Source organism: Melanerpes formicivorus, unplaced genomic scaffold (assembly GCF_026170545.1).
Source record: "Melanerpes formicivorus ecotype bairdi unplaced genomic scaffold, bMelFor1.0.p_v2 SCAF_34, whole genome shotgun sequence".
NCBI lineage: Eukaryota > Metazoa > Chordata > Aves > Piciformes > Picidae > Melanerpes > Melanerpes formicivorus.
This window is the reverse complement of record NW_027142386.1, coordinates 3,992,050-4,017,433: the sequence shown is the minus strand read 5'-3', so window position 1 is coordinate 4,017,433 and position 25,384 is coordinate 3,992,050. Positions and strand designations below refer to the sequence as shown.

The 25,384-nt window shown below is 58.7% G+C and overlaps 1 protein-coding gene across 1 annotated transcript in view; it reads right to left on the bottom strand.

The window, feature by feature from the left end:
- The window catches only part of TET3 (tet methylcytosine dioxygenase 3), a 46,530-nt gene that overhangs the window by 11,249 nt on the left and 9,897 nt on the right, over positions 1–25,384 (bottom strand). The window contains 4 exon segments of the mRNA XM_068156462.1: positions 673–766; positions 1,247–1,337; positions 6,209–6,830; positions 6,832–8,439. Coding sequence (XP_068012563.1) covers positions 673–766; positions 1,247–1,337; positions 6,209–6,830; positions 6,832–8,439 — 2,415 coding nt within the window.

Genomic DNA, 25,384 nt, shown 5'->3' with positions numbered 1-25,384 from the left:
TTCTCCCACATGGGCTTTGGGGCTCTGGGGTGGGAGCACGTTCATGGGTTCACAGAATGGGTTGGGTTGGGCTGGGTTGGGTTGGAAGGGACCTTAAAGATCATCCAGTTCCAACCCCCCTGCCATGGGCAGGGACACCTCCCACCAGCACAGCTTGCTTAAGGCCTCATCCAGCCTGGCCTTGAACACCACCAGGGAGGAGGCATCCACAGCCTGCCTGGGCAACCTGTTCCAGTGTCTCCCCACTCTCACTGTCAACAATTTCTTCCTAATCTCCAGCCTCAATCTGTGATCTTCCAGCTCAGAGCCATTGTCCCTCATCCTGGCACTCCCAGCCCTTATCAGAAATCCCTCCCCAGGTCTCCTGAAGCCCCTTCAGCAACAGTTGCCCTAAGCCCTCCCCAGAGACTTCTCCTCTCCAGGCTGACCTGCCCCAGCTCAGGCCCAGGGGCTGCAGGCAGGGATGTGTCCTTCAGCAGTGCTGGGAGGCCCCAGGGAGTTTCCCCGGGGGTGGCTTCTGCCCTCACTTCCTCCTTGCCAGCCACAGAGTGAGGATGCTGCCCCTGCCTGCTGTGGCCACCACTGGCTGGGGGAACCTCCTCATTCCCAGGCAGGGAGGGGATGGGCAGGAGGGCTCTGAGGTGGGAGAAGAGCTGGGTGCCAGGCACTCACCCACTTGGCGATGGGGCAGCCCCGGGAGCTCTTCCCCTCCTTCCCCGTGTAGATGACCTTCTCGATGCGGATGGCCTTGCCCTTCTCACCATACCTGCCAGGGGAGGGGCATCATGAGCCCCTGCTCAGCTCCACATGCCCCAACTCCCCCCTCACAGACACCACTCACCCTCATGTCCCCCCCAGCTCACCCTCACAGGGTCCTACACACCTTCAATTATCCCCCACAGGCCCCCACTTGCCCTCATCGTCCCTCACTCATCCTCACAGGACCCACCCACTCTCACAAACCCCCACTCGACTTCATGGGACCCCACTTGCCCTCATGGACCTCCCCCCACTCACCTTTACAGCACCCAGTCTAGCTCATGGTCCACCAACTCACCCCACAGCCCCCCCCACTCACCCTCATGGATCCCCACAGCCCCCCACCATGCCCCCACTCACCCTCATGTGTCCACACAGACCCCCTCAGGCCCCCCACTCATGCTCCTGGGTGCACACAGGACCCCCAAGGCCCCTCCTCACCCTCTCAGCCCCCCAGGATGGGTCAGGACAGGGGCAGGGTCCTTACCTCTCCTCCATGAGCTCGCGGATGGAGGCCACGGTGGGCCCTGAGCCCAGGTGGGTGTAGTAGGGCCCTTCATCCTTCTCCACAATTTGCTCTGCACAGGCAGGAGAGAGGACAGGGATTTGGGGAATTTGCACCTCTGGAGGCTGCCCCAAAGGACACCAACCCCCTAGCTGGAGTACTTTTGCACCAGAACTCAAAGGTTACTCAGTGGTGTCTCCCCCCAGGAGAAGCTGCAGGCAGGGGGTTGTTCCTGGTGGCTTCTCTTCATTTTCTGCTCTGGCAGATGCTGCCAGCACTAAAATGATGCTGGGGAACAAGGGGATAGGTGCTCAGACCCACACCCATTGGCACCCATCCCCTTTGGGGACCCCAAAACCCCCTTGAGTGGCTGCAGCCCCTCCAAGCATCCTGGCAGCAATTGGGGCTCCATCCTGGCACGGGGGACTGGCACCAGCATGGTGCATGTTGATGAACTCCACCAAGAGGGAGTGATTGGCAGTGATGGGCACAGCACAGAACCCCCTCCTCAGCCCCTGCTCCCTGTCAGTTCCCACCTGGGCACCTGTTTGGCCCTTCTGACTGGGCCCAGCTCCATCATGGGATGATTTGGGGGATGAAAACTCCAGCTGCCTACCCTAGGACTTGGGGATGCTCATGGCATGTCCTGAGCCAGCTGAGCCTGGGCAAGGAAGGAGCTGCTGCATGGGGGAGAGGCTGAAGGGTGCTGGGGCAACAGGAGAAGGATGCTGGGGCTAGAGAAGGATGTTTGGGCTACTGGAGGAGGATCTTTGGGCTCCTGGAGAAGGATGTTTGGGCCACTGGAGAACACTGGGGCTACAGGAGGCTGCTGGGACTATGGGACAAGGATGCTGGGGCTACTGGAGAAGAATGTTTGGGCTGCTGAAGAAGGAAGCTGGGGCTACTGGAGAAGGATGCTTGGGCTACTGAAGAAGGAGGTTTGGCTACTGGAGAAGGATGTTTGGGCTACTGGAGAAGGATATTTGGGCTACTGAAGAAGGAGGCTAGGGCTGAAAAGAGGTAAGAGCCAGGTAGCAGCTGGCCCCTTCTCCCTTCTCACTAGTGATAGGATGAGAGGAAATGGCCTCAAGTTGCCCCAGGGGAGGTTTAGGTAGAACATTGGAAGAAACTTCTTCATTGAAAGGGTTCTCAAAGCTGCCCAGGGAGGTGGTTGAATGCCCATTCCTGGAGGTGTTTCAAAGAGGCAGAAATGTGGTGCTGAGGGCCATGGTTTAGCCCCAGCCTTGGTGGAGTCAGGGAATGGTTGGAGTGGATGATCTTGAAGGTCTTTTCCAACGGCAAGAGTTCTATGAGTCTCTGTTGGGGCTACAGGAGAGGGCTGCTGGGGCTAAGGGAGACAAACACTGGGGCTACAGGAGAAGCATGCTGGGGCTATAGGTGAAGGATACTCAAGATCCATGAGAAGAATGCTTGAGAGAGGTGAGAAGGATGCAGGGGCTAGGGAAGGATGTTCAAGATCCAGGAGAAGGACAGGAGGCTATGGAAGGATGCTTAAGATCTTGGATAAGGACTCTGGACCTACAGCCCTGCAAACAACACCCCCTGCACCTGCCCAGCAGAAAACCCCTCAGGACTTTTGGGGCACAGGTCAGGAAGCAAAGGCTGCTTGGGGCAGCCGCGGGGAGCCCAGGGTCAACGCCCAGGGCAGGGAGCTGCTGGAACGCCGCCGGGTGGGAGGCACCCAGCACATGGGCAGGCTCTGATGGCTCTCCCCAGCCTTCTGCTCTCAGCAGGCTGATTTTCATTCCTCTCATGTCCAGCTGGCTGGGAGCCAGGGCGAGGAGAAAGCCAGGCTCAGCTGGGCTGCAGCTGTCCAGACACAGATCAATACAGGCCAGGCAGCCAGGGCTGCTCTCATTACAGGCACCTCATAAAGCACCCAGCCCTGGCTCCTGCTTCACTGCTTTCTCACCAGCTTTGCCTGGAGAAAATGGAGAGAGGGGGCAGGAGGAGGAATCCCTCCCCTCCTCCCCCAGCACACACACACACACATCTCCCTCTCCCAGCCCTCCCCCCCAGACCATGCTGCCAAAGGAAAAAGCAACTTGACTCTTTGCCTGGCACCATGAGGCAAAAGAAACCTCCAGGATCAATTTGAGCAGCTCCAGAAGAGCTTTTTGCTTGCTCGGTGCTTGTTTGGGCTAATTACTGCTGCTATTAGCCAGCAAATAAATAAATAATTGTAAGCCCTGCTACTAAAGTGCAGCCTGAGCACAGCCTGAGGCCACCTCTCCCAGCACTCTGGGGCCTGTTTTTCCGGCTGGATGCCCCAAATCCCGACCCTGCTCTTCCCAGGGGAGAGGGAAGATCCACCTGCCCACGCCCAGATGGAGGGGGATGGTGCTCCCCAGGGGTCAGGATTGGGGCCAGCCCTGGTCAACATCTTCAACAATGACCCGGGTGAGGGTAAAAGTGAACCCTCAGACAGTTTGCTGATGGGACCAAACAAGGAGGAGTGGCTGACACCCCCCAGGCTGTGCTGCCATTCAGTGAGAACTGGGCAGGCTGAGAACTGGGGGAGAGGAACCTTGTGGAGTGCCACCAGGGCAAGGGCAGGGTCCTGCCCCTGGGGAGGAACAACCTCCTGCAGCAGGACAGGGGAGCGGGGACCTGCTGGGAAGCAGCTCCAGGGAAGGAGCTGGGGGTGCTGGGGGACAAGAAGGTGCCCAGGAGCCAGCAGTGTGCCCTGGTGGCCCCAATGGTGTCCTGGGGGGCATGGAGAAGTATGTGGCCAGAAGGGTGACAGAGGTTCTCCTCCCACTCTGCTCTGCCTTGGGGAGGCTACATTGGGAATCCTGGGTCCAGTTCTGAGCTCCCCAGTTCAAGAGGGATAGGGAGCTGCTGGAGAGAGTCCAGGGGAGGCTGAGAAGCTGCTGAGGGGCCTGGAGCAGCTCTGTGAGGAGCAAAGGCTGAGAGCCCTGGGGCTGAGAGCCTGCAGAAGAGCAGCCCCAGAGGGGAGCTGAGCAATGCTGGCAAGGGGCTGGGGCCAGACTCTGCTGAGTGGTGCCCAGGGACAGGGCAAGGGGCAATGGGCACAAACTGGCACCCAGGAGGTTCCATCTGAAGAGGTGGAGAAAGTTGTTCGTTGTGAGGGTGCTGGAGGCCTGAAGCAGGCTGCCCAGAGAGGTTGTGGAGGAGAGCTCCCAACCCCCCCTGGGCACTGTGCTGCTGGGCAAGCTGCTGTGGGAGCCCTGCTGGAGCAGGGGGCTTGGACTGGGTGAGCTCCAGAGCTGCCTTCCCACCCACACCATGCTGGGATTGAGGAATTCTACAACTGCAGGGACTGGGTGGGAGATCTCAAACACTTGCTGCAAAGCTTGGGACATGCCAACACAAACCAAAACCAAACCAAAACACAGAAAAAACCCAAACAAACCCCAAATCCACAGAAATAAAAGAAATCCAAGAGTTTGGTGCTTTGTCAACACAACTGCTGGGGCTGACCACCCACTGAGCCAGCATCCTGGCAGCAAACCCAGCTCCAGGCACAAGCACGGACACTGAGCCAAATCTGAGGTTATTTTGAGCAACCCAAAGCAGTGAGTTTGGCTGCAAGCAGCAGGACAGTCAGGGGAGCTGGGTTACAGCAGAGCTGCAGCACTGTGGGCCTGTCCGTGGGACTGAGCCAAGTGTTTGGTGGAGGCAAAACCCAGCAGCACTTTGGGGTTTGTTGCTCTTCCAACCCATCCTGGGTCATGTCCTGTCATCCCCTGCCCCATGGAGGAGAGAAGGAAAGAGGGGGAAATAAAGAAGAGGAAAGAGGAGAGGGGAAGGGAGAGAAGGGAAGGAGAGGGGGAGGGGGAGGGGGAGGGGGAGGGGAGAGGAGAGGAGAGGAGATTCGAGGAGAGGAGAGGAGATTCGAGGAGAGGAGATTCGAGGAGAGGAGATTCGAGGAGAGGAGATTCGAGGAGAGGAGATTCGAGGAGAGGAGAGGAGATTCGAGGAGAGGAGAGGAGATTCGAGGAGAGGAGATTCGAGGAGAGGAGATTCGAGGAGAGGAGATTCGAGGAGAGGAGATTCGAGGAGAGGAGAGGAGAGGAGAGGAGAGGAGAGGAGAGGAGAGGAGAGGAGAGGAGAGGAGAGGAGAGGAGAGGAGAGGAGAGGAGAGGAGAGGAGAGGAGAGGAGAGGAGAGGAGAGGAGAGGAGAGGAGAGGAGATTCGAGGAGAGGAGAGGAGATTCGAGGAGAGGAGAGGAGATTCGAGGAGAGGAGAGGAGATTCGAGGAGAGGAGATTCGAGGAGAGGAGATTCGAGGAGAGGAGATTCGAGGAGAGGAGAGGAGAGGAGATTCGAGGAGAGGAGAGGAGAGGAGATTCGAGGAGAGGAGAGGAGATTCGAGGAGAGGAGATTCGAGGAGAGGAGATTCGAGGAGAGGAGATTCGAGGAGAGGAGATTCGAGGAGAGGAGAGGAGAGGAGAGGAGAGGAGAGGAGAGGAGAGGAGAGGAGAGGAGAGGAGAGGAGAGGAGAGGAGAGGAGAGGAGAGGAGAGGAGAGGAGAGGAGAGGAGAGGAGAAAGAGGGGGAGAGGAAGGAAGACAAGGAGATGGAAGAGAGGGGAAGGAAAAGAAGGAGGAGAAGGAGAAGGAGAAGGAGAAGAAGGAGAAGGAGAAGGAGAAGGAGAAGGAGAAGGAGAAGGAGAAGGAGAAGGAGAAGGAGAAGGAGAAGGAGAAGGAGAAGGAGAAGGAGAAGGAGAAGGAGAAGGAGAAGGAGAAGGAGAAGGAGGAGGAGAAAGGAGAAGGTGGTCCCACATCACTGGAGTTTTGCTGTGTTGTCAGCACGGTGGCATCCCTCTGTTATCTTCTAGTCTTTTTCCAGGGCCATCCCACTCTGCAAAGCCACCTCCTGGAAATGCCCCCCCTGGGGCTGGACACCAACCCCCCACCCTCCAGCAGCCCGTAGTGCCCCTGGCACAGCCCCTGGCTCACCGACACAGTCGCAGGTGGGGAACTCGGCCTGTGCCCGCTTGGCAGGGGTGTCCAGCAGGCTCTTGGTGGGCGTGTCCAGGTACTTGAGCGGCGACTCCAGGAAGCCGCTCAGGGTGGGCGTCAGCGGCACCTCGTCCTTGGTGGGTGTCCCTTCGGCGTCCTCCGCCTCCGGGTTTTGGCTCTCCTCAGAGTAAAAGCACGTGGTGGACACCACGGTGATAGCACCAGAAGACTCGATTTTGATCTGTTTGGGGGAGCGGGCGGTGAAGGGGGGCTCTGCAAGCGGACCCTTCCCTGGGGAGAACGAAAAGCTTTTGGGTCCTGCTTGAGGAGCGCTGCTCGGAGCCGGCGCGGCGGCGGCGGCGGCGGCGGTGGGTTGCACTTGTGGGGCTGGTGCTGGCCCCCCCGGCAGCTCGCTGGCCCCGGGGGCGAGCGGGGCGGGGGTCTCGGGGGGCGGCAGGTTGAAATTCTCCCCGAATTCGGCTTCAAATTGGCGGATGAGCTCTTCCAGCTTGTCGTCCACCACCAGGGGGGTGGAGGTGGCCGGCGGCGGGGCGGTCGCCGCATCCTCTGAGCCGGTGGAGCCCGCCGGCGCCGGGTGAATTTGGGGGCCCCCCCCCGGGGGCACCCCTTTCCTGAGAGTCGGGAGCCGGGGGGCCGCCGTCGAGGGAGTCCGGCGGCGGGGGCTGAGCGCCGGGCAGGGGTAGTGCAAGAGGCTGGAGCGGGAAGGCAGAGGCCGGCGGCGGCGGTTCGGTTTGCATCTCCTCAGCGGGGGGTTCGGCGGGCGTCCGAAACCCCTCCAGGCTGATCTGCCAGAGGGGCAGGAAGAGCGGCTGCGAGTCCTTCTGCTTGGGCTTCTTGATCTGCACCTGCTTACGGAGCGGCTTGGCCGGGGGAGGCTTCTCGGGCGGTGGTTTCTTCTTCTTCTCTTTGGGCTGCTTTTCGAAGGGCTTGGGGGGCACGGCCGGGGCACCAGGAGCCCACCAACCACCTGGCCGGTCAGGGGGGGCCGCCGCCGCCGCCAGGCTTTGCTCGAGGAAGAGGCTGCGCTTGTGGTGGAGATGCTGCTGCAGGACCATCTGCGTCTTCTTGTGCAGGTTGGGCTCCGGCGGTGCCGGCGCCACACGGGGCCCGCCCGGCGCTTCCTTGCTGGGTGCTCGTTCGGGGGGCTCTGGTTTAGGCGTCACCGCTTTGCCGGCCGTCGGTTCGGGTCTCTTGAAGGCTGCCTTGATGTAGTCATCGGCGTTACCCAGCAGCTGCTCCAGCTCTGCCATAGGGTCTCCGGCCCCCGCCGCCCCCTCGGCCTCCAGCCCCCACGTTGCTGTGAAGCCCCCCGGGGGAGGTGCCGCACCAAAAAATGGCTCGGGTGCTGCTCCCGGCTCCGGCGGGTAACGGGGCTCATCCCCTCGCTGCCAGGCGGCCCCCGGCGGGACGAGGGGGCCTGGGACAAAGGGGGTGGCGGGGGGCGGCGGGGGGGGCGGCGGCGGGGGCTGGCCGTCGCCGGCGGGCTGTGGGAGGGCGGCCGAGAGCTGGGTCAGGGCCTCGATGGCTATGGCGGTCTGCAGGCTGATGTTCTTCTCCTTGGCGATGGTCAGCGCGCTCTGGGAAAAGGGGAGGCCGTCGGGTGGGCAGGGCTCGGCGGCCTCAGGCACCGGCTGGGGGTCGATAGCACCTTCCGGGGGGATGGGCGGGGGGTTGGGAGCGGCGCGGGGCCGCGGCGGTGCCGGCTCTTCGCCCAGAGCCGTCTTGATCTTCTGCTCCAGCCATTCCAGGTAGTCGGGGCACTCGGGGCCGTCGCAGTTGCAGTTGGGGGGCTTCACGCCGTGCTTGGCCAGAGCCAGGGCGGCTTTGAGGGCGTGCAGGTCCTCCCCTCGCGGCACGCCGTCGGCCGTGCCCAGCCCCCCCCGGCTCATCTCCGAGTCGAACTTCTCGTAGAGCAGAGACGGCGAACCCGGCGGCGGCAGCCGGTAGGAGGAAACGGCTTCGGCCACCGCCGAGAAGGCCACCAGGTTCCTGACGTCTTCCAAGTGGGCTTTGGCGGCGCTGGGCAGCTGGCCCTGGGCCCAGCCGCTCGGCTCCATCAGTGCGGTGCCCCCCACCTCTGGCCGGCCCCCATTGGCCAGGCTGAGCCCGCTGCCCTCCTTCAGCCGCCTTTCTTCCACATAATTAATTGGCCCTTCTTCCATTTGGCTTCTGCTGGGTCCATCAACCGGGTCGCCCGCTGATCCTGTCTGCCAGGAGGGGGAAAGGAGAGGCGTGAGCAACCCCCACCAGGACCCCTCCTTCCCCCCTGACTTCACAGATTCATGGAATAGGTTTGGGTTGGAAGGGACCTTCAAGATCATCCAGTTCCAACCCCCTGCCATGAGCAGGGACACCTCCCACCAGCTCAGCTTGCTCAAGGCTTCATCCAACCTGGCCTTGAACACCTCCAGGGAGGGGACAGCCACAGCCTCCCTGGGCAACCTGTGCCAGTCTCTCCCCACCCTCACTCTCAAGAATTTCTTCCTCATCTCCAGTCTCAGTCTCCCCTCTCCCAGCTCAAAGCCATTGTCCCTCATCCTGATACTCCCAGCCCTTGTCCAAAGTTCCTCCCCAGCTCTCCTGGAGCCCCTTCAGGTACTGGAAGGCAGCTCTAAGCTCTCCCTTGAAGCCTCCTCTTCTCCAGGCTGAACACTCCCATCCCCTCCCTATTCCTCTTTATTCCTCCTTTCCCCATCTCTTTTCTCACCCAGGTGATGAAGACACAGCTGAGCCATGTGAAAAACGATCTCCAGCAGCAAAACCAGGAGGTTTTTTTGTGCCTGGCTGCGTGAGGAGCAGCTGGGCTCAGGCTGCAGCCGGTTTGCACTGTGCCAGCCCCGTACCACCCACGTCCCCACCACACCCCACGGCCTGCTCTCGAAATTGCTCATGGGACAGTTTGGGATTTCCCTCCAGATGGGATGGGGAGGGACCTGGTGGGGCAGGGAGGGCGTCACTGCCGCGGATGACACAGATTCACAGATTGCATCGGGTGGGACAGGACCCTCAAAGGCCATCCTGCGCTCAGCAGGGGCACCTCCCGCCGCAGCAGGCTGCTCAGGGCCACCTCAAGCCTGGCCTTGAACGTCTCCAGGGGTGGGGCCTCAACCACATCCCTCGGCAACCTGTTCCAGTATTTCAGCACCACGGTTTGCGCCGGTGAAGGAAGCGGCACAGGGAGAGCAGCGAGTGGGGGGAGGGGGGCTTGGAGCCGTGCCCAAAGCAAACATCCTGGCCGGGAGCAGCCATCCTTCGTCGGGGGCCGGGGCACGGCAGGAAGCCGCCGAGTTGGCTAGGCCGGTGCCAGGGGCGTCGCAGGGATGCTTTCACCTCATATAACCCAGCCTCTGGATCAGCACGGCCGGCCGGGGCTCCCGGCAACGCCGAGCGACGGCACCGGCAGCCAGAAAACCCGCGGCGTGCCAAGGAGAGACCCCAACCCACTGGAGCTGCCCGCGGCGGCGCCCACGGAGCACATCACCCCGGTTAAGACCCTCCAAAGAGTTTCGCCGGGGTTCGGGGAGGATGGGGGGTGGGGTCTTTCTGTTCTCTGCGGCTCTCCCCCCGGCTTTGGCAGTGAGGATTTTGGCGCCGCGGCAGCCGGGGCGCTGCATGAGCAGTTTGCCGATAACCAGAGAGGAGCTTCCTGCCGGCTAAAAATACAGCAAAGTTTGCTGGAGGAAAAAAAAAGAGCAGGAGGGAGCTGTGGGCAGAGCTTCCTGCTCCCAACGGTGCCAGCACCGCCGGCGTGGGAACCGTCCACGGCCCAGGCTCACGGGCGGACCCCCACTGCGGCTCCGGAGACCCCCAGTTTGGCCCTGGAGACTCCAATTATGGCTCTAGAGACCCCCGTTACAGCTCCAGAGACCCCCCCATTACCTCACCAGAGATCCCTGTTACAGCTCCAGAGATCCCTATGTCCCCATTACAGTTCCAGATGTCCCCGTTACAGCTCTGGAGACCCCCATTATGGCTCAGGAGACCCCTGTTACAGCTCCAGAGACCCCCATTAGAGCTCCAGAGACCCCCATTACAGCTCCACACACCCCTGTTACAGCTCTGGAGACCCCCATTATGGCTCGGGAGACCCCTGTTAAAGCACCAGAGACCCCCATTAGAGCTCCAGAGACCCCCATTACAGTTCCAGATGTCCACGTTACAGCTCTGGAGACCCCCATTATGGCTTAGGAGACCCCTGTTACAGCTCCAGAGACCCCTATTACAGCTCCACACACCCATGTTACAGCTCTGGAGACCCCCATTATGGCTTAGGAGACCCCTGTTACAGCTCCAGAGACCCCTATTACAGCTCCACACACCCCTGTTACAGCTCTGGAGACCCCCATTATGGCTCGGGAGACCCCTGTTACAGCTACAGAGACCCCCATTAGAGCTCCAGAGACCCCCATTACAGCTCCACACACCCCTGTTACAGCTCTGTAGCCCCCCATTATGGCTTAGGAGACCCCTGTTACAGCACCAGAGACCCCCATTAGAGCTTCAGAGACCCCCATTACAGCTCCACACACCCCTGTTACAGCTCTGGAGACCCCCATTATGGCTCGGGAGACCCCTGTTAAAGCACCAGAGACCCCCATTAGAGCTCCAGAGACCCCCATTACAGTTCCAGATGTCCACGTTACAGCTCTGGAGACCCCCATTATGGCTTAGGAGACCCCTGTTACAGCTCCAGAGACCCCTATTACAGCTCCACACACCCATGTTACAGCTCTGGAGACCCCCATTATGGCTTAGGAGACCCCTGTTACAGCTCCAGAGACCCCTATTACAGCTCCACACACCCCTGTTACAGCTCTGGAGACCCCCATTATGGCTCGGGAGACCCCTGTTAAAGCACCAGAGACCCCCATTAGAGCTCCAGAGACCCCCATTACAGTTCCAGATGTCCACGTTACAGCTCTGGAGACCCCCATTATGGCTTAGGAGACCCCTGTTACAGCTCCAGAGACCCCTATTACAGCTCCACACACCCATGTTACAGCTCTGGAGACCCCCATTATGGCTTAGGAGACCCCTGTTACAGCTCCAGAGACCCCTATTACAGCTCCACACACCCCTGTTACAGCTCTGGAGACCCCCATTATGGCTCGGGAGACCCCTGTTACAGCTACAGAGACCCCTATTACAGCTCCACACACCCCTGTTACAGCTCTGGAGACCCCCATTATGGCTCGGGAGACCCCTGTTACAGCTACAGAGACCCCCATTAGAGCTCCAGAGACCCCCATTACAGCTCCACACACCCCTGTTACAGCTCTGTAGCCCCCCATTATGGCTTAGGAGACCCCTGTTACAGCACCAGAGACCCCCATTAGAGCTTCAGAGACCCCCATTACAGCTCCACACACCCCTGTTACAGCTCTGGAGACCCCCATTATGGCTCGGGAGACCCCTGTTACAGCTCCAGAGACCCCCATTACAGTTCCAGATGTCCCCATTACAGCTCTGTAGCCCCCCATTATGGCTTAGGAGACCCCTGTTACAGCTCCAGAGATCCCCATTACAGCACCAGAGACCCTTATTACAGCTCCAGAGACCCCGATTATGGCTCCAGAGACCCCCATTACTGCTCCCAAGACCCCCATTACTGCTCCAGAGACCCCCGTTATGGCTTTGGCTTCAAGCAAGCTGTGGGTGTGTGGCTGTTGGTGCTGGAGACACCTTGAAGTGCTCAGCCCCCAGCCCCACGGCTCTGGCACAGGAGTCCTTCGGGACATGGGGCTGAGCAAGGCCACCTGCTGGAGCAGGGTTGGGTTCTACACGGGAGACCGGCACTGCTGCTGACTGCAGTGAAACGCCGGTGCCCCCCCGGTGAAACCGGCAGGAACCACTCCCAGCGCCATCGCAGCCCCCAAAAGTTCCCCTCCCCCCGAGGCAAAAACTCTCCCGGTGCCAATCACCACAGCCCCGCTCCGGCGCAGGGCTCACCCCGATGCTGCTGCAGCTTTACAGGGGCGGCTCCAGCTTCGATCCCTTCGTGGCATTCCCAGAGCCAAGCCACGGAGCCGGGAGGGACGGGACCGGTCCAGCAGGTCTGGGGAGTGAGCGCTCCGGTGCCGCTCTGTGCCCTGCACCGGCCAAACGGGAGCCTGGGCAGGGCGGGGACAACGCACCGCCTCTGCTCGCCTTTGCAAACCAAGGCAGAAACAGCCTCACCAGGCACCTTCACCCTCCTCCTCCTCCCCTTCCAAAGCATTTTTCCCGAGGGCCAGAGAGAAAAATTCCCCAAGCACCCCCCAAGACCTCCTGGGGGTGACACACTGCTGCCCCGAAGCATCCCCACGGCATCGCAGCGGTGACGCCAGCCCCGAGGAACGACGACAAACCTGTTTGGCTCTGGGTGGGGGAGCAGATGCCAGCCCCAAGGGTCTACCTGGGGCAGGAACGGTAGGGGGAGGAAACCTGCTGGGTGAGGGTAGGGGAAGTCCCAAAACTCAGCTGCCAATCCAGGGTGGCGCTTTGGGGCTGCTCCATCCCATAAATCATAGAATCAACAAGGTTGGAAAAGACCTCAAAGATCAAATGGGGTGACGGACCCGGGCTGGGGGTGCAGGGAAATCGTTCCTCCTGCAAACGCCCCCTCCCGCAGCGGCTAAAGGGTTAACCCAAACGCTACAAACCTTCCCCAAATCAGCGAGGGGGAGGGGCATAAAGATATCGAGATTAAAAATAGGATTATTTCCCCCCCCCCCCCCCCCACCTCCCGACTCTCTCCTCCGGCTCCTTTTGTTCCTGGCCCCATGGGCTGGGAGATGGAAAACCCTCGTGGCTTTTCCCCCCCTCCCCCCGAATCAATCCCCATCCCGCCTCGCTCCGGCAACGGCCGCAGAAATCCCTCCATCCCCTCCCCGGCTGCTTATCCCTCCACATCCCGGCTTGCTTTCCCCGGGTAAAAACTCACAATCCCTGCCCAAACCTCCTTCCCTTCACTCGGAAAAGAAGAAAAACTAGGGAAGGGGGGAGGGGGAAGAGGGGAGGAAATGGAAATAAAGAGCAACCCCCTCCCCCCCCCCCAAATGCTTCGGTTGGGGTTTGCTCCGCGATGCCTTCTGCATCCTCCCGGGGCCATAAACACGAAAAAAAATTAAAATCAACCCCGAGGAAAAAAAAAAAAAAAAGAATATTTAACAGTTTTTCCTCTTTTTTTTTTTTTTTTTTATTCTTTTCCCTGTTTTAAAAGCCTTAAACAGGAGGAGGGAGAGAAAGGGAAAGGAGGAAACAAACCAAACCCAACCCAACCGCACGGGCAGAGCCCAGCTTGGAGCTTTTCCAGCCTGGGCTCGGCTCCTTGGGAACCGTCGGGAGCCGTTGGAAACCCGGGGGAGTTCCCGGGATGGGAGTAGGGGGGTGGGGAGGGTCACGGTGCAGGGCTGGGGTCGGGCTCTGAACGGGCAGCACTTACGTGTTTGGGGGGGTGGGGGAAGAGGAACGGGAGGCGAAGCCGGAGGCGACAGCGGGGACCCGTCCCGGGGAAAGAGAAGCAGAAAGGAGCCACTGGAGCCTCCGCCACCCTCCGCCACCCCCGGCCCTCCCCGCCCCCAGCACCACCAGCTGCCGGAGCCATTAGCCCCAGCGCTGCGCGCACGTACGGACGGACACACGGACACCCCAGCCCCCGAAGGGGGCCCGGAGCCCCCCGGAGCTCGACGGACACCCGGGCCCCTCCCGTGCCCCCGCAGCCCCCCGGAGCTCGACGAACACATGGACATTTGGGGCCTCCCCTCCCCCCCCGTCCCCTGCCTAGCTCCCTGGAGCTGTACGGACACACGGACACTCGGGACCCCGTCTCCCCCCCGTCTCCAGCCCCAGCTCCCCAGAGCCGTACGGACACTCGGGGCCGCGGCTCCCTGCCGGCTCCCCCTCCAGCTTCCCGGAGCTGGACGGACACATGGACACCCCAGGTCCCCCTGCAGACCCCCAGAGCTGGACAGACACACGGACAGCCCTTGTCTCCCCGCAGTTCCCCGGAACTGCACGGACATCCCGGGTCCCCCCCGGAGCTGAACGGGCACCGAAAGGGCCTTGATGTGCTGCGAGGGGACACGGCGGGGGGGAGGACATCGACCCTGTGGGTCGGACAGGAGCAGCGGGTGGTATGGTGGGGAACGGAAGCCCCCGGGAGGGGGGGTCCGACAGGTCCTGCTGGATCATGCTCCCCTATGGATCCAGCTCCCCTACAGGTCCTGCTGCCCTATGGATCTCACAGCCTGTGGATCCTGCTCCCTTATGGATCTTTTCCCCCTTTGTATCCCACTGTCTTATGGATCTTTCTCCCCTGTGGATCCTTCTCCCCTATGGATCCTGCTGCCCTGTGGCTCCAGTGACCACATACCCAGCAACCTGCACATGCAGCACTCTTATCTCACAGCCCTGCCCGTGCAGCAGCCCTGCACACCCAGCAGTCCTCCACATCCAGCAACTCATTGTACCCAGGAACTTAGATACTCCACAGTCCCATACATTCCAGCAGCCCTCTACGGTGCCAGGAGCTCCATGTCCAGTGACCCACACAGCACAGCATCACAGAATGGTACAGATTGGAAGGATCACCTCTGGAGATCATCCAGTCCAAGCCCCTTGCCAGGGCAGGGTCACCCAGGGCAGGTCACCCAGGGACACATCCAGGTGGATCTTGAAAGCCTCCAGAGAAGGAGACTGCACAACCTCTCTGGGCAGCCTGCTCCAGGCCTCCAGCACCCTCACACCAAACAAGTTTCTCCTCCTGCTGAGGCTGTTCCAGCTTGTACTCATTATTTCTTGTCCCATCCCTGGGCACCACCAAACAGAGCCTGGCACCTTCAACCTGCCACCCACACCTCAGATATTGATAGGCATTGATCAGATCCCCTCTCAGCCGCCTTCTCTCCAGACTGAACAGCCCCAGGGCTCTCAGCCTTTCTTCACAGCAGATTCCTGTTTCTCTTGAACTGGGGAGCTCAAAACTGGACACAGTATTCCAGGTGTGGTCTCAGCAGGGCAGAGCAGAGGGACAGAACCTCCCTAGCCCTGCTGGCCACCTTGATGCACCCCAGGATGCCATTGGCCCAACAACATCCAACAACCCTGTAGGGGGCCAGCTGTCTATAGATCATCAATCCTATAGAGTAAGAAACCCTAAACACCAGCAGCCTGCCCATCCAGTACCCCACAGAGCCAGCAGCCTGTATATCCCACAACCCTTCATAGCCAGCAACCCTGTGCACACAGTAACTCTGCAGCTCACAGAATGGCTCAAGGTGGAAGGGACCTCAGAGATCATTTACTCCAACCCCCTGCCGTGGGGGGTTGTGGCTTCTCAACTAGACCCAGTTGTTCAAGGCCTCATCCAGGCTGGCCTTGAACACCTCTGGGCAGGAGGCAGCCACAGCCTCCCTGGGCAGCATGTGCACCCTCACAATGAAGAACTTCTTCCTCAGCTCCACTCTAACCCTACTCTGCCTCACCTTCAAACCATTCCCCCTTGGCCTGGCTCTAGACACCCTCAGCAAAAGTCTCTCTGCAGCCTTCCTGCAGGATCCCTTCAGCTACTGTAAGGCAGCTCTAAGGTCCCCCCGGAGTCTTTTCCTCTCCAGGCTGCACAGCCCCAGCTCCCTCAGCCTGTGCTCACAGCAGAGCTGCTCCAGCCCTTGGAGCATCTTTGTGGCCTCCTCTGGCTTCACTCCAGCAGTTCTGTGTCCTCCTGTTGGGGACACCAGAACTGGAGGCAGGATTGGAGGTGAGGTCTGAGCAGAGCCCAGGGGCAGAACCCCCTCTCTTGCCCTGCTGCCCACCCTGCTCTGGCTGCAGCCCAGCACACAGCTGCCTGCTGGTTTGCAGGAGGTCACTGCAGGTTCATATTCAGCAGCCCTACACATCCTGCAGTCTCTACACCCTACACATCTCCATTTCCAGTTACTACTCCCAACATGGAACAGGTTTTACATCCTCCTACACTCCCCACCCCAAAAACTTCATTAAATCCTTTGGCAAGCCCTAAACAGAGAATGGTTCAGCACAGTGCACACCACACACCCTGCAAAGTGCTGCTCAGAGCCCCCCTGCTGCTAACCACCACTGAGGCTGATCAAACATGATGCATCTGGGAGGAGGACAAGGAGGCAAGTGGAGGAGAGAAACTCCAACACATGAGGAAGAACTTCTTCACTGTGAGGCTCACAGAGCCCTGGAGCAGGCTGCCCAGGGAGGTTGTGGATGGAGCCTCTCAAGCCCCATCTGGATGTGTTCCTGTGTGACCTGTGCTGGGTTCTGTGGCCCTGCTCTGGCAGGGTGGGGTTGCACTGGAAGATCTCTGGAGGTCCCTTCCAACCCCTAACATCCTGTGTGATCCTGTGAAGACTGGGGACACCAAACCCCTCACGGTGCTGGCAGTGGAGTGGGGCACACGGGGGCAGCCCCTGCTGTGTGGCAGGGCTGCGGGGAGGGCACGGCAGGGGTGGCCAGGAGGTCACTGGGTGCTGCTGCCAGCCGGCAGCACAAGGCGGCCAAGAGGCAGCTTGGCTGCAGGCCCCAGGCTGGTGGAGCCTGGCCAGCCCCCGGCACTCAGTTTGTGGTTTCCCCTCCTTTGGCAACGGCCCCGGGGATCCTCTGCCTGGATCCTCTGCTGGGATCCTCTGCTGGGATCCTCTGCTGGGATCCTCTGCTGGGATGCTGGCTTGGGGGTGACCGCTGTGGGGGTTTCCCACGGCGTGGCAGACCCTGCAGCAACCAACCAGCTGGCCTCATGCCACCAAAGGGCTCCAGTGGGCAAGAAATGCTGCCCAAAGCACACACACACCACACACACACATCTCCCCCCCCGCCAGGACTGATGCTACCAGGGGGCACTGCTTGGTCTCACCAGACCCCAAAACCCCTTCCTAGTCCCACACCACCATCACCACCCTTGGGCACTAGCATGGGAGGGATGCCAGAGAGCCACCAAACAGCACTGATGCCCTAAATCGCCTCTCAGCATCCCTAAAAATGGAAAAGGGAGGACAATGAGGGAAGCTGGAGCAGCGAGCTGCACCCACGGCAGCCCCTCAGCTCCCCTCGCCCAGGCTGGGGTAGCCACCCGGCCAGCTCCCGGTCCTGCTGGCTGCCGGCACCGCGGGCGCCTCTGCCGCCTTGTTTTCCAAGCTGTTTCCATGGCCCCAGCTGACCCCGGCGCTGGGTCTGAGCCGCTCGCTCCTGTCCTCATTTAGCCTGGAGCAAAGCCGGAGCGGCGGCGGTGCCGTGGGAGCTGAGCCGATTTACGCTGCGGGAAGCTCAGCTCTGCTCTGCGCCAGCAAACGGCAGCGCTGCTGGGGACCCCCCGGCAGCCGTCACCCCCACTTTGGATGCTGCTGGGGGTGAGCCAGCAGTGTGCACTTGCAGCACAGAAAACCAAGCAGAGCCTGAGCTGCAGCAAGAGAAACGTAGCCAGCAGGTCGAGGGAGGGGATTCTCCCTCTCTACTCTGCTCTGGTGAGACCCTGCCTGGAGCTCTGTGTCCAGTTCTGGAGCCTCTGTTACAGGAAGGATCTGGAGGGGCTGGAAGGTGTCCAGGGAAGGACCATGAGGATGAGCAGAGGGCTGGAGCTGCTCTGCTGTGGAGACAGACTGAGAGATTTGGGGTTGTTCAGCCTGAAGAGAAGGCTCTGAGGAGACCACTTTGTGGCCTTCCAGTATCTGAAGGGGGCTACAAGAAAGCTGGGGAGGGACTTCTGAGGGTGTCAGTAGTGTTAGGGCTGGGGGGGATGGAGCAAAACTAGAAGTGGGGAGATTCAGTTTGGATATTAGGAAGAAGTTGTTCCCCATGAGGGTGGTGAGAGACTGGCATGGGTTGCCCAGGGAGGTGGTGGAAGCCTCATCCCTGGAGGATTTTAAGGCCAGGCAAGATGTGGCTGTGAGCAACCTGTTGTGCTGTGAGGTGTCCCTGGCCATGGCAGGGGGCTTGAAACTGGCTGAGCCTTGAGGTCCCTTCCAACCCTAACAATTCTATGATTATTTCACCCCTTTCCCATTCCCACCAGGGTACAATCAGCCAGTTGAAGCCAACTTAATCCCAATCCCAGCTCCAGCATCCTACTGGCAGCTTCCAAGAGATATTTTGGGTTTCTTCCCAGGTGGAAAAGAATTTGTTCCCATTTTCATCTTCCTTATTTCCTCCCCAAAAAGGGTTTTGTCTTTTGGAGGGGCTGCAGCAGGGATGTTTGGGATGGGAATGCCCAGAATCTGGATGCTCAGGGAGGGAATGCTAGGGATGGGGATGCTTAGACTGAGAAAGTTCAGGATGGGGATGCTGAGGATCAGGATGCTCATGGAAGAGAGGGATCAGGATTGGGATGCTTGGACTGGGGATGTTCAGGGTGGGGATGATGAGGATCAAGATGCTCATGGAAGGGGAAAGCTTGGGGTCAGGATGGTCAGGGAGGGAATGCTTGGGATCAAGATGCTTGGGATGGGGATATTTGCGGTGGGGATGCTCAGAGCTGGGGCAGGGATGCTCGAGGTGGAAATGCTTGGAGCAGGGATGCTCAGGGTAGGAATGTTTGGGGTTAGGATGATTGAGATGGAAATGGAAATGATCCCTAGGGCAAGAACATTCAGGAAGAGGTTGCTCATAGCAGGGATGGTTGGGAAAGGGACACTTAAGAGGACAAATGTTGGGAGCAGGGATGTTCAGGTAAAGATGCTTGAAATCAGGTTGCTCAGGAAAGGAATACTTGGGAAAGGGATGTTCAGAACAGGAATGCTTGGAGCAGGGATGTTTGGGTACAGATGTTTGAATCATAGGAACCCAGAACTGTCTGGGTTGGAAAAGAATTCTGAGAGCATCCAATCCAACATCAACCCAACACCACCATGGCCACCAAACCATGTCCCCAAGTGCCATGGCCACAGGTTTCCTGAACACCTCCAGGGATGGGGACTCCACCACCTCCCTGGGCAGCCTCTTCCAATCCCTGACCACTCTTGCAGCAAGGAAACTTCTCCTCATCACCAACCTAAACCTCCCCTGGCACAATTTCAGGCCACTTCCTCTTGTCCTATCACCTCTTAGCAGGGAGAAAAGACCAACCCCCACCTCCTTTCAGGGAGCTGTAGAGAGCCAGAAGGTCTCCCCTCAGCCTCCTTTTCTCCAGGCTGAACAATCCCAGGTCCCTCAGCTGCTCCTCACCAGACCTCTTGTTGGAAACTTGTTCTTGGTATGCTCAAGGAAGGGATGCTTGGATCAGGGATGTTCAGAGCATGGATGCTCAGCACTGGGGGTGAGTGGGCAAAATCCCGAGGGATACTCCCATGGGAGCAGCTTTGGGGAAGCAAGTTGCCACAGCCAAGCCATGGAGTGTGTGCCTCCCCACCACACCATGTGTGCCTCCCCACTGTGGTGCAGAGCTGGGCCAGGAGCTGCCAGTTGGCATGGGCAGAGGGAAAGGCTTGGCTCAGCGTGGAGCTGCATCAGGCTGCCGGCTCCGGCTGGGCAGGGAGGGAGCAGAGCAGCTTGGAAGGGAAAAAGAGGAGGAAAGGGAAAAAAACCTGCAGTGCTATTTTTGTTTCTTGGAGCACTCTTCCCTTCAGCACAGCTGGCTCCTCTCCTGCCGGCATTTGGCTACCAGATTGGCACCAGGGCTCGCTGGGCACAGCCAAATTGCCAGCTGGTAGGGAATGGGCTCTGGCCATGGGGAAGGGAGGAAGGGATGGGAAGGAAGGGGGAAGAGGAAAGGGAAGGGGAGGAAAGGGAAGAGGAAAAGAGACAGGAAGGAGATTAGGAAGAAGGAACATTAAGGGGAAGTGAAAGAAGAGAAGAGAAAAGAGAAAGAAGAGAAAGAAGAGAAAGAAGAGAAAGAAGAGAAAGAAGAGAAAGAAGAGAAAGAAGAGAAAGAAGAGAAAGAAGAGAAAGAAGAGAAAGAAGAGAAAGAAGAGAAAGAGAAAGAAGAGGAGGAAGGGGAAGGAAAAAGAACACAGGTGGGAAGGGAGAAGGAAGCAGAAAGCATGTGGGCCACAGAAGGGCCTGGGGCCTTACCCCTCGCCCAGCCCCGGAGCGTTTGCTGTCCCACCCCGGCCACCCCCGCAGGGCTGGGCCTGATTTCACAGCCCCACTGCCGGTTGTCCTCCCATGGGATTGGGCTCAGGCCTCTCACAGCCCCTCCAGCCCCACAACACCCCCAGTGGGGACATTTCCACCCTGTCCATTCCTTTGCACTGCAGATCAGAGGGGAAAAGCTGGGGTTTGAGGAGCAAGGAGGAAAGCTGCCCTGAACCCATGCACCAACCAAACTGCACCCCCATTTTCAAAGCTTTGCCTCCCCACTTTGTGCAGGGAGAGGGTTCCCTGCACCCTCCTGGACTCTGGGTGCAAATCAGAGATGCTCCACCAGCAGCCATTGGTGCTTGGTTTCCCTCCAGCCCATCCCTGTCTTGCCATACCTGGGGGATGCTGTAGTGTCCCCCCCACCCTGGGACGTGGGTGCTCCTCACACCACCGGCGCCGTGCTGCACAGCCTGAGCTTTTGGCGCAGGAAGAGGAGGAGGAGGAGAACCCTGCACGACACCACCCTCCCGCCCGACAAGCGCGGGCAAGTCGAGGGCGCGATGGCCGCGGGCAGGAGCCGGGAGATGAGTGGGAGCCGGGCCCTGCCCCGTCTGGGAGCAGGGAAGACGCCGTCCCTGCCAAACCTGGAGCCGGTTTCACCACCACGAGCCTTCAGCACCCGTGGGGAAAAGCATCCCGTGGCAGGTGGGAGCTGAGACCCCGCTGGATGAAATCCCTTTGTCAAAGCCAGAGGAAGGCACACGGGGTGGGGGATGTGTGCCGGGGGCGCGGACGCTGGCTCGCAGCCAGCAAAACCGTTTGGCGACGTGCTGTACCCAAACCCATCCCTTCTCTGTCCCGAGAAGTACAGCTCCCCCGCTAGCCCAGCTGCCTCCCCGGGGTCCGGTGCTGCTGAGTCAGCACCGGCGCTGCTGAGTCACCGCAGCCACCTCAGCCCTGACGCCAACCGGCTCCGGCGATGAGCTCAGCCGCGGGGGCTTTGGCACCCCCACGCTCACCGGCACTGCCAGGACCTGGGAAACCACCGGGCCAGGCTTTTTGCCAGCCCCTCTGCCTACAGTTTGGGGTCTCACCAGTTCCCCCCCCCCCACCCCTCCAAGATCTCCCCATCCCCGAAACCACACCGAGCAGCATCGCCTTGAATCCAAGGCTGCCAAAACCTGGCCTCCAGCTGGGCAAGGAAGCCAGCTGCCCACCCTCCAACCACGCCATGGTCCTCTCCACCAACACCATACCGTGGACCACCCATGAGCCAGGATGGAGCCATGGGCACCGTCCCCATCCCATCCTCCCCATTTTGCTCTCCAAAAGAATGAGGATGATGGAAAAAAAAAAAGGGGGGGAGGGAAAGAAACCGAATTTTGCCTTTTTATTTTCCTTTCCCCTCGCTGATGTCATCAGCTGTGAGGGGGATGAGCCACAGCCGCCGCCTCCGGCTTCCCCGGCCCGGTGACGGGGTTGATGATGACTCACGGGGAAGGAGGAGGGGGCATCGTGTTTGTAAACCTAAAATAAGCCATGTGCGGGCAGGCAGCGTGCTCCGGCCGGCAGCGCCACGGCCGCGCCGCGCAGGCAGGGCCAGGCGAGGGCCAGGCAGCCGCTGCCGCCCCAGCCGTCCAAGGCTGGGTGAGGAGACCCCGGCCCTGCTGCAAGGACTGGGGTGGCTTCTGGTGGTGAGGAGCCAAAGGTTTGTAGAATGGTTTGGGTTGGAAGGCACCTTAAAGCTCATCCAGTTCCAACTCCCTGCCATGAGCAGGGACACCTCCCACCAGCACAGGTTGCTCAAGGCTTCATCCAGCCTGGCTTTCAACACTTCCAGGCTTGAAGCCTCCACAGCTTCTCTGGGCAACCTGTTCCAGAGCCTCACCACCCTCCTGGGGAAGAATTTCCTCCTAATGTCCAATCTCCATCCAGCTTCTTCCAGTCTGAAGCCTTCCCCCCTTGTCCTTGGCCTCCAGGTCATTCTACAAAGTCCCTCCCCAGCCCTCCTGGAGCCCCTTCAGGTACCGGAAGGCTGCTCTAAGGTCTCCCTGAAGTTTTCTCTTCTCTAGGCTGAACAACCCCAACTGTCTCAGCCTGGCCTCCTCCTGGGCAAGGAGACACTGGCCCTGCTGCAAAGATTGGGGTGCCTGGGGTGGCTTCTGGTGGTGAGGAGTCATAGGTTCAAGAATGGCTTGGGTTGGAAGGGACCTCCAAGATCATCCAATTCCAACCCCCTGCCATGGGCAGGGACACCTACCCTGAGCCCAGGCTGCTCAAGGCCTCATCCAGCCTGGCCTTGAACACCTCTAGGGAGGGGGCATCCACAGCCTGCCTGGGCAGCCTGTGCCAGCATCTCCCCACCTTCACTGTCAAGAATTTCTTCCTCACCTCCAGTCTACATCGTCCCTCTTCCAGCTTAAATCCATTCCCTCTTGTCCTATCACAGCAATTCAGGTGTGAGGGCTTTAGCTGCAACACCTTTAGAATCACAAAATTGTCAGGGCTGGAAGGGACCTCAAGGCTCAGCCAGTTCCAACCCCCCCTGCCATGGCCAGGGACACCTCACACTACAGCAGGTTGCTCACATCCAGCCTGGTCTTCAACACCTCCAGGGATAAGGCTTCCACCACCTCCCTGGGCAACCTGCTCCAGTCTCTCACCACCCTCATGGTCTTTAGTTGGTGCAGCATGAAGCAACAGTGCTAAGAGCAATGGTGTCAAATGCAGTGGTGTTAAATGCAACAGCATGAAGTGCAAGGACTCTCAAGTGCAGCAGTCTTAAGGGCAACACCATGAAGTGCAACAGGGTTAAGTGCAACGGCTTCAAGTGCAAGGGCATTTAGATACAACAGCTTTAAGAGCCTCAGATGCAACAGCTTTAAGTGTAACAACATAAATGCAATGGATTAAGTGCCAACAGCTTTAAGTGCAACAGCATTACCTGCACTGACCTTAGGTGCATCAGTGTTGAGTGTAACAGCATGGCATGCATTGACCTTAGGTGCAACAGCTTTAAGTGCAACAGCATTACCTGCACTAACCTTAAGTGCATCAATGTTAAGTGCAACAGCATTGCATGCACTGACCTTAAGTGCAACAGCTTTAAGTGCAACAGCATTGCATGCACTGACCTTAAGTGCAACAGCTTTAAGTGTAACAGCATTGCATGCACTGACCTTAAGTGCAACAGCTCTAAGTGCAACAGCCTAAATGCAACAGGGTAAAGAGCTTTAAGCACAACAACGTTGTGCACGATACAAAATGCACCAGATTTTAACTGCAATAAGTTAGATGCAACAACTAAGTGCAGCAGCATGATCTACACCAGCCTTAAGTGCATCAGTGTGAAGGGCAGCAGGGTTAGATGCAACAGTGTTGAGGGCAAGGGCTGTAAATGTACCAGCATTAGACAGGAGAGCTTTAACATTTAAAGCATCAGACACAATGGCACTAAGTGCAACAATGTAAAGGCAGCAGCTTTAAGTGGAGGGCTTTAAGTGCAAGGGCTTTAAGGACAATGGTGTTAAGTATGACATAGAATGTAACAGCTTTAAGTGCAACAGTGTTAGCTGCAACAACTAAGGACAACAGCATTAGATGCTGCAGCTAAGGGCAAGTGTTAGCTGCAACAACTAAGTGCAACAGCATTAGATGCACAACTAAGTGCAAGTGTTAGCTGCAACAACTAAGTGCAACAGTGTTAAGTAGGGCAGTGTCAAGCACTGTGTAAAACACAGCAGCTCTTCAGTGCAACAGCATAAAGTGCAATGGCTTTAAGCACAACAGTGTGAAGTCTGATGTAAAATGCAACAGCATTAAGTGCAGTGTCGTTAGATGCAGCAGCTAGGTGCAACAGCACTGTATGCAACGACCTTGAGGGCATCAGTGTCAAGTGCAACAGCTTTAAGTGTCAATGGCTTTAAGTGCAACAGCACAGGGTGCAGGAGTGTGAATTAAAATGATCAGAGAATCACAGGATGGAAGGGGTTGGAAGAGACCTCTGGAAATCATCCAGTCCAACCCCCTTGCCAGAGCAGGGTCACCCAGGGCAGGGCACACAGGAACACATCCAGGTGGATCTTGAAAGTCTCCAGACACAACCTCTCTGGGCAGCCTGCTCCAGGCCTCCAGCACCTTCACAACAAAGAAGTTTCTCCTCATGTTGAGATGGAACCTCCTGGGTTCCAGCTTGTACCCATTGTTCCTTATCCTATCACTGGGCACCACTACAAAGAGCCTGGCCCCTTCATCCTGACCCCCACCCCTCAGATATTGATAGACATTGATCAGATCCCCTCTCAGCCTTCTCTTCTCCAGACCAAACAGGCCCAGGCCTCTCAGCCTTTCTCCACAGCAGAGATGTTCCAGGCCCTTCATCATCCTCAGAGCCTCCCCAAGACTCTCTCTTGAACTGGGGAGCCCCAAACTGGACACAGGATTGCAGGAGTGGTCTCAGCAGGGCAGAGGAGAGGTGGGGGAGAACCTCCCTGGCCCTGCTGGCCACACTTGGCTTGATGCACCCCAGGAGACCATTAGCCCTCTTGGTCCCAAGAGCAGGATGCAGACAGGTCATTACATGCAGCACCATTAAGTGTGACAGTGTTAGGTGCAAGGTGTTTGATGCAATGACATTAAATGCTACGACTTTAAGTGTGACAGTGCCAGATGCCATGGTGTTAAGTGCAGAAGCTTACAAGCAATGGTGTTACATGCAACACCTAAGTGCAACATTAGATGCCACAGCTTTAAGTGCTATAGCATTAAGTGCAATGGTGTCACCTGCAACACTTAAGTGCAAGAGCTTCAATGTGAGAGCGCTAAGGGCAGTGGCTTTAAATGCAACAGCTCTGAAGTGCAAGGACTCCAAGTGCAGCAGCCTCACACAAGAGGCCTCCAAGTGCAACACTGCTCAGTGCAACAGCTCTCAGTGCATCACTGCCAAGTTTAATGGTGTTAAGTGCTGTGGTTTAATTGCAACACCAGTTGGGGTTTCTAAGAGGCTCAGGGTCTTTACAGACCTGTACAGTCATAGAGTGCTTGGGGTTGGAAGGGATCTCCAGACATCACCCAGTCCAAGCCCCCTGCTCCAGCAGCACACCCACAGCAGCTTGCCCAGCAGCACAATGCCCAGGG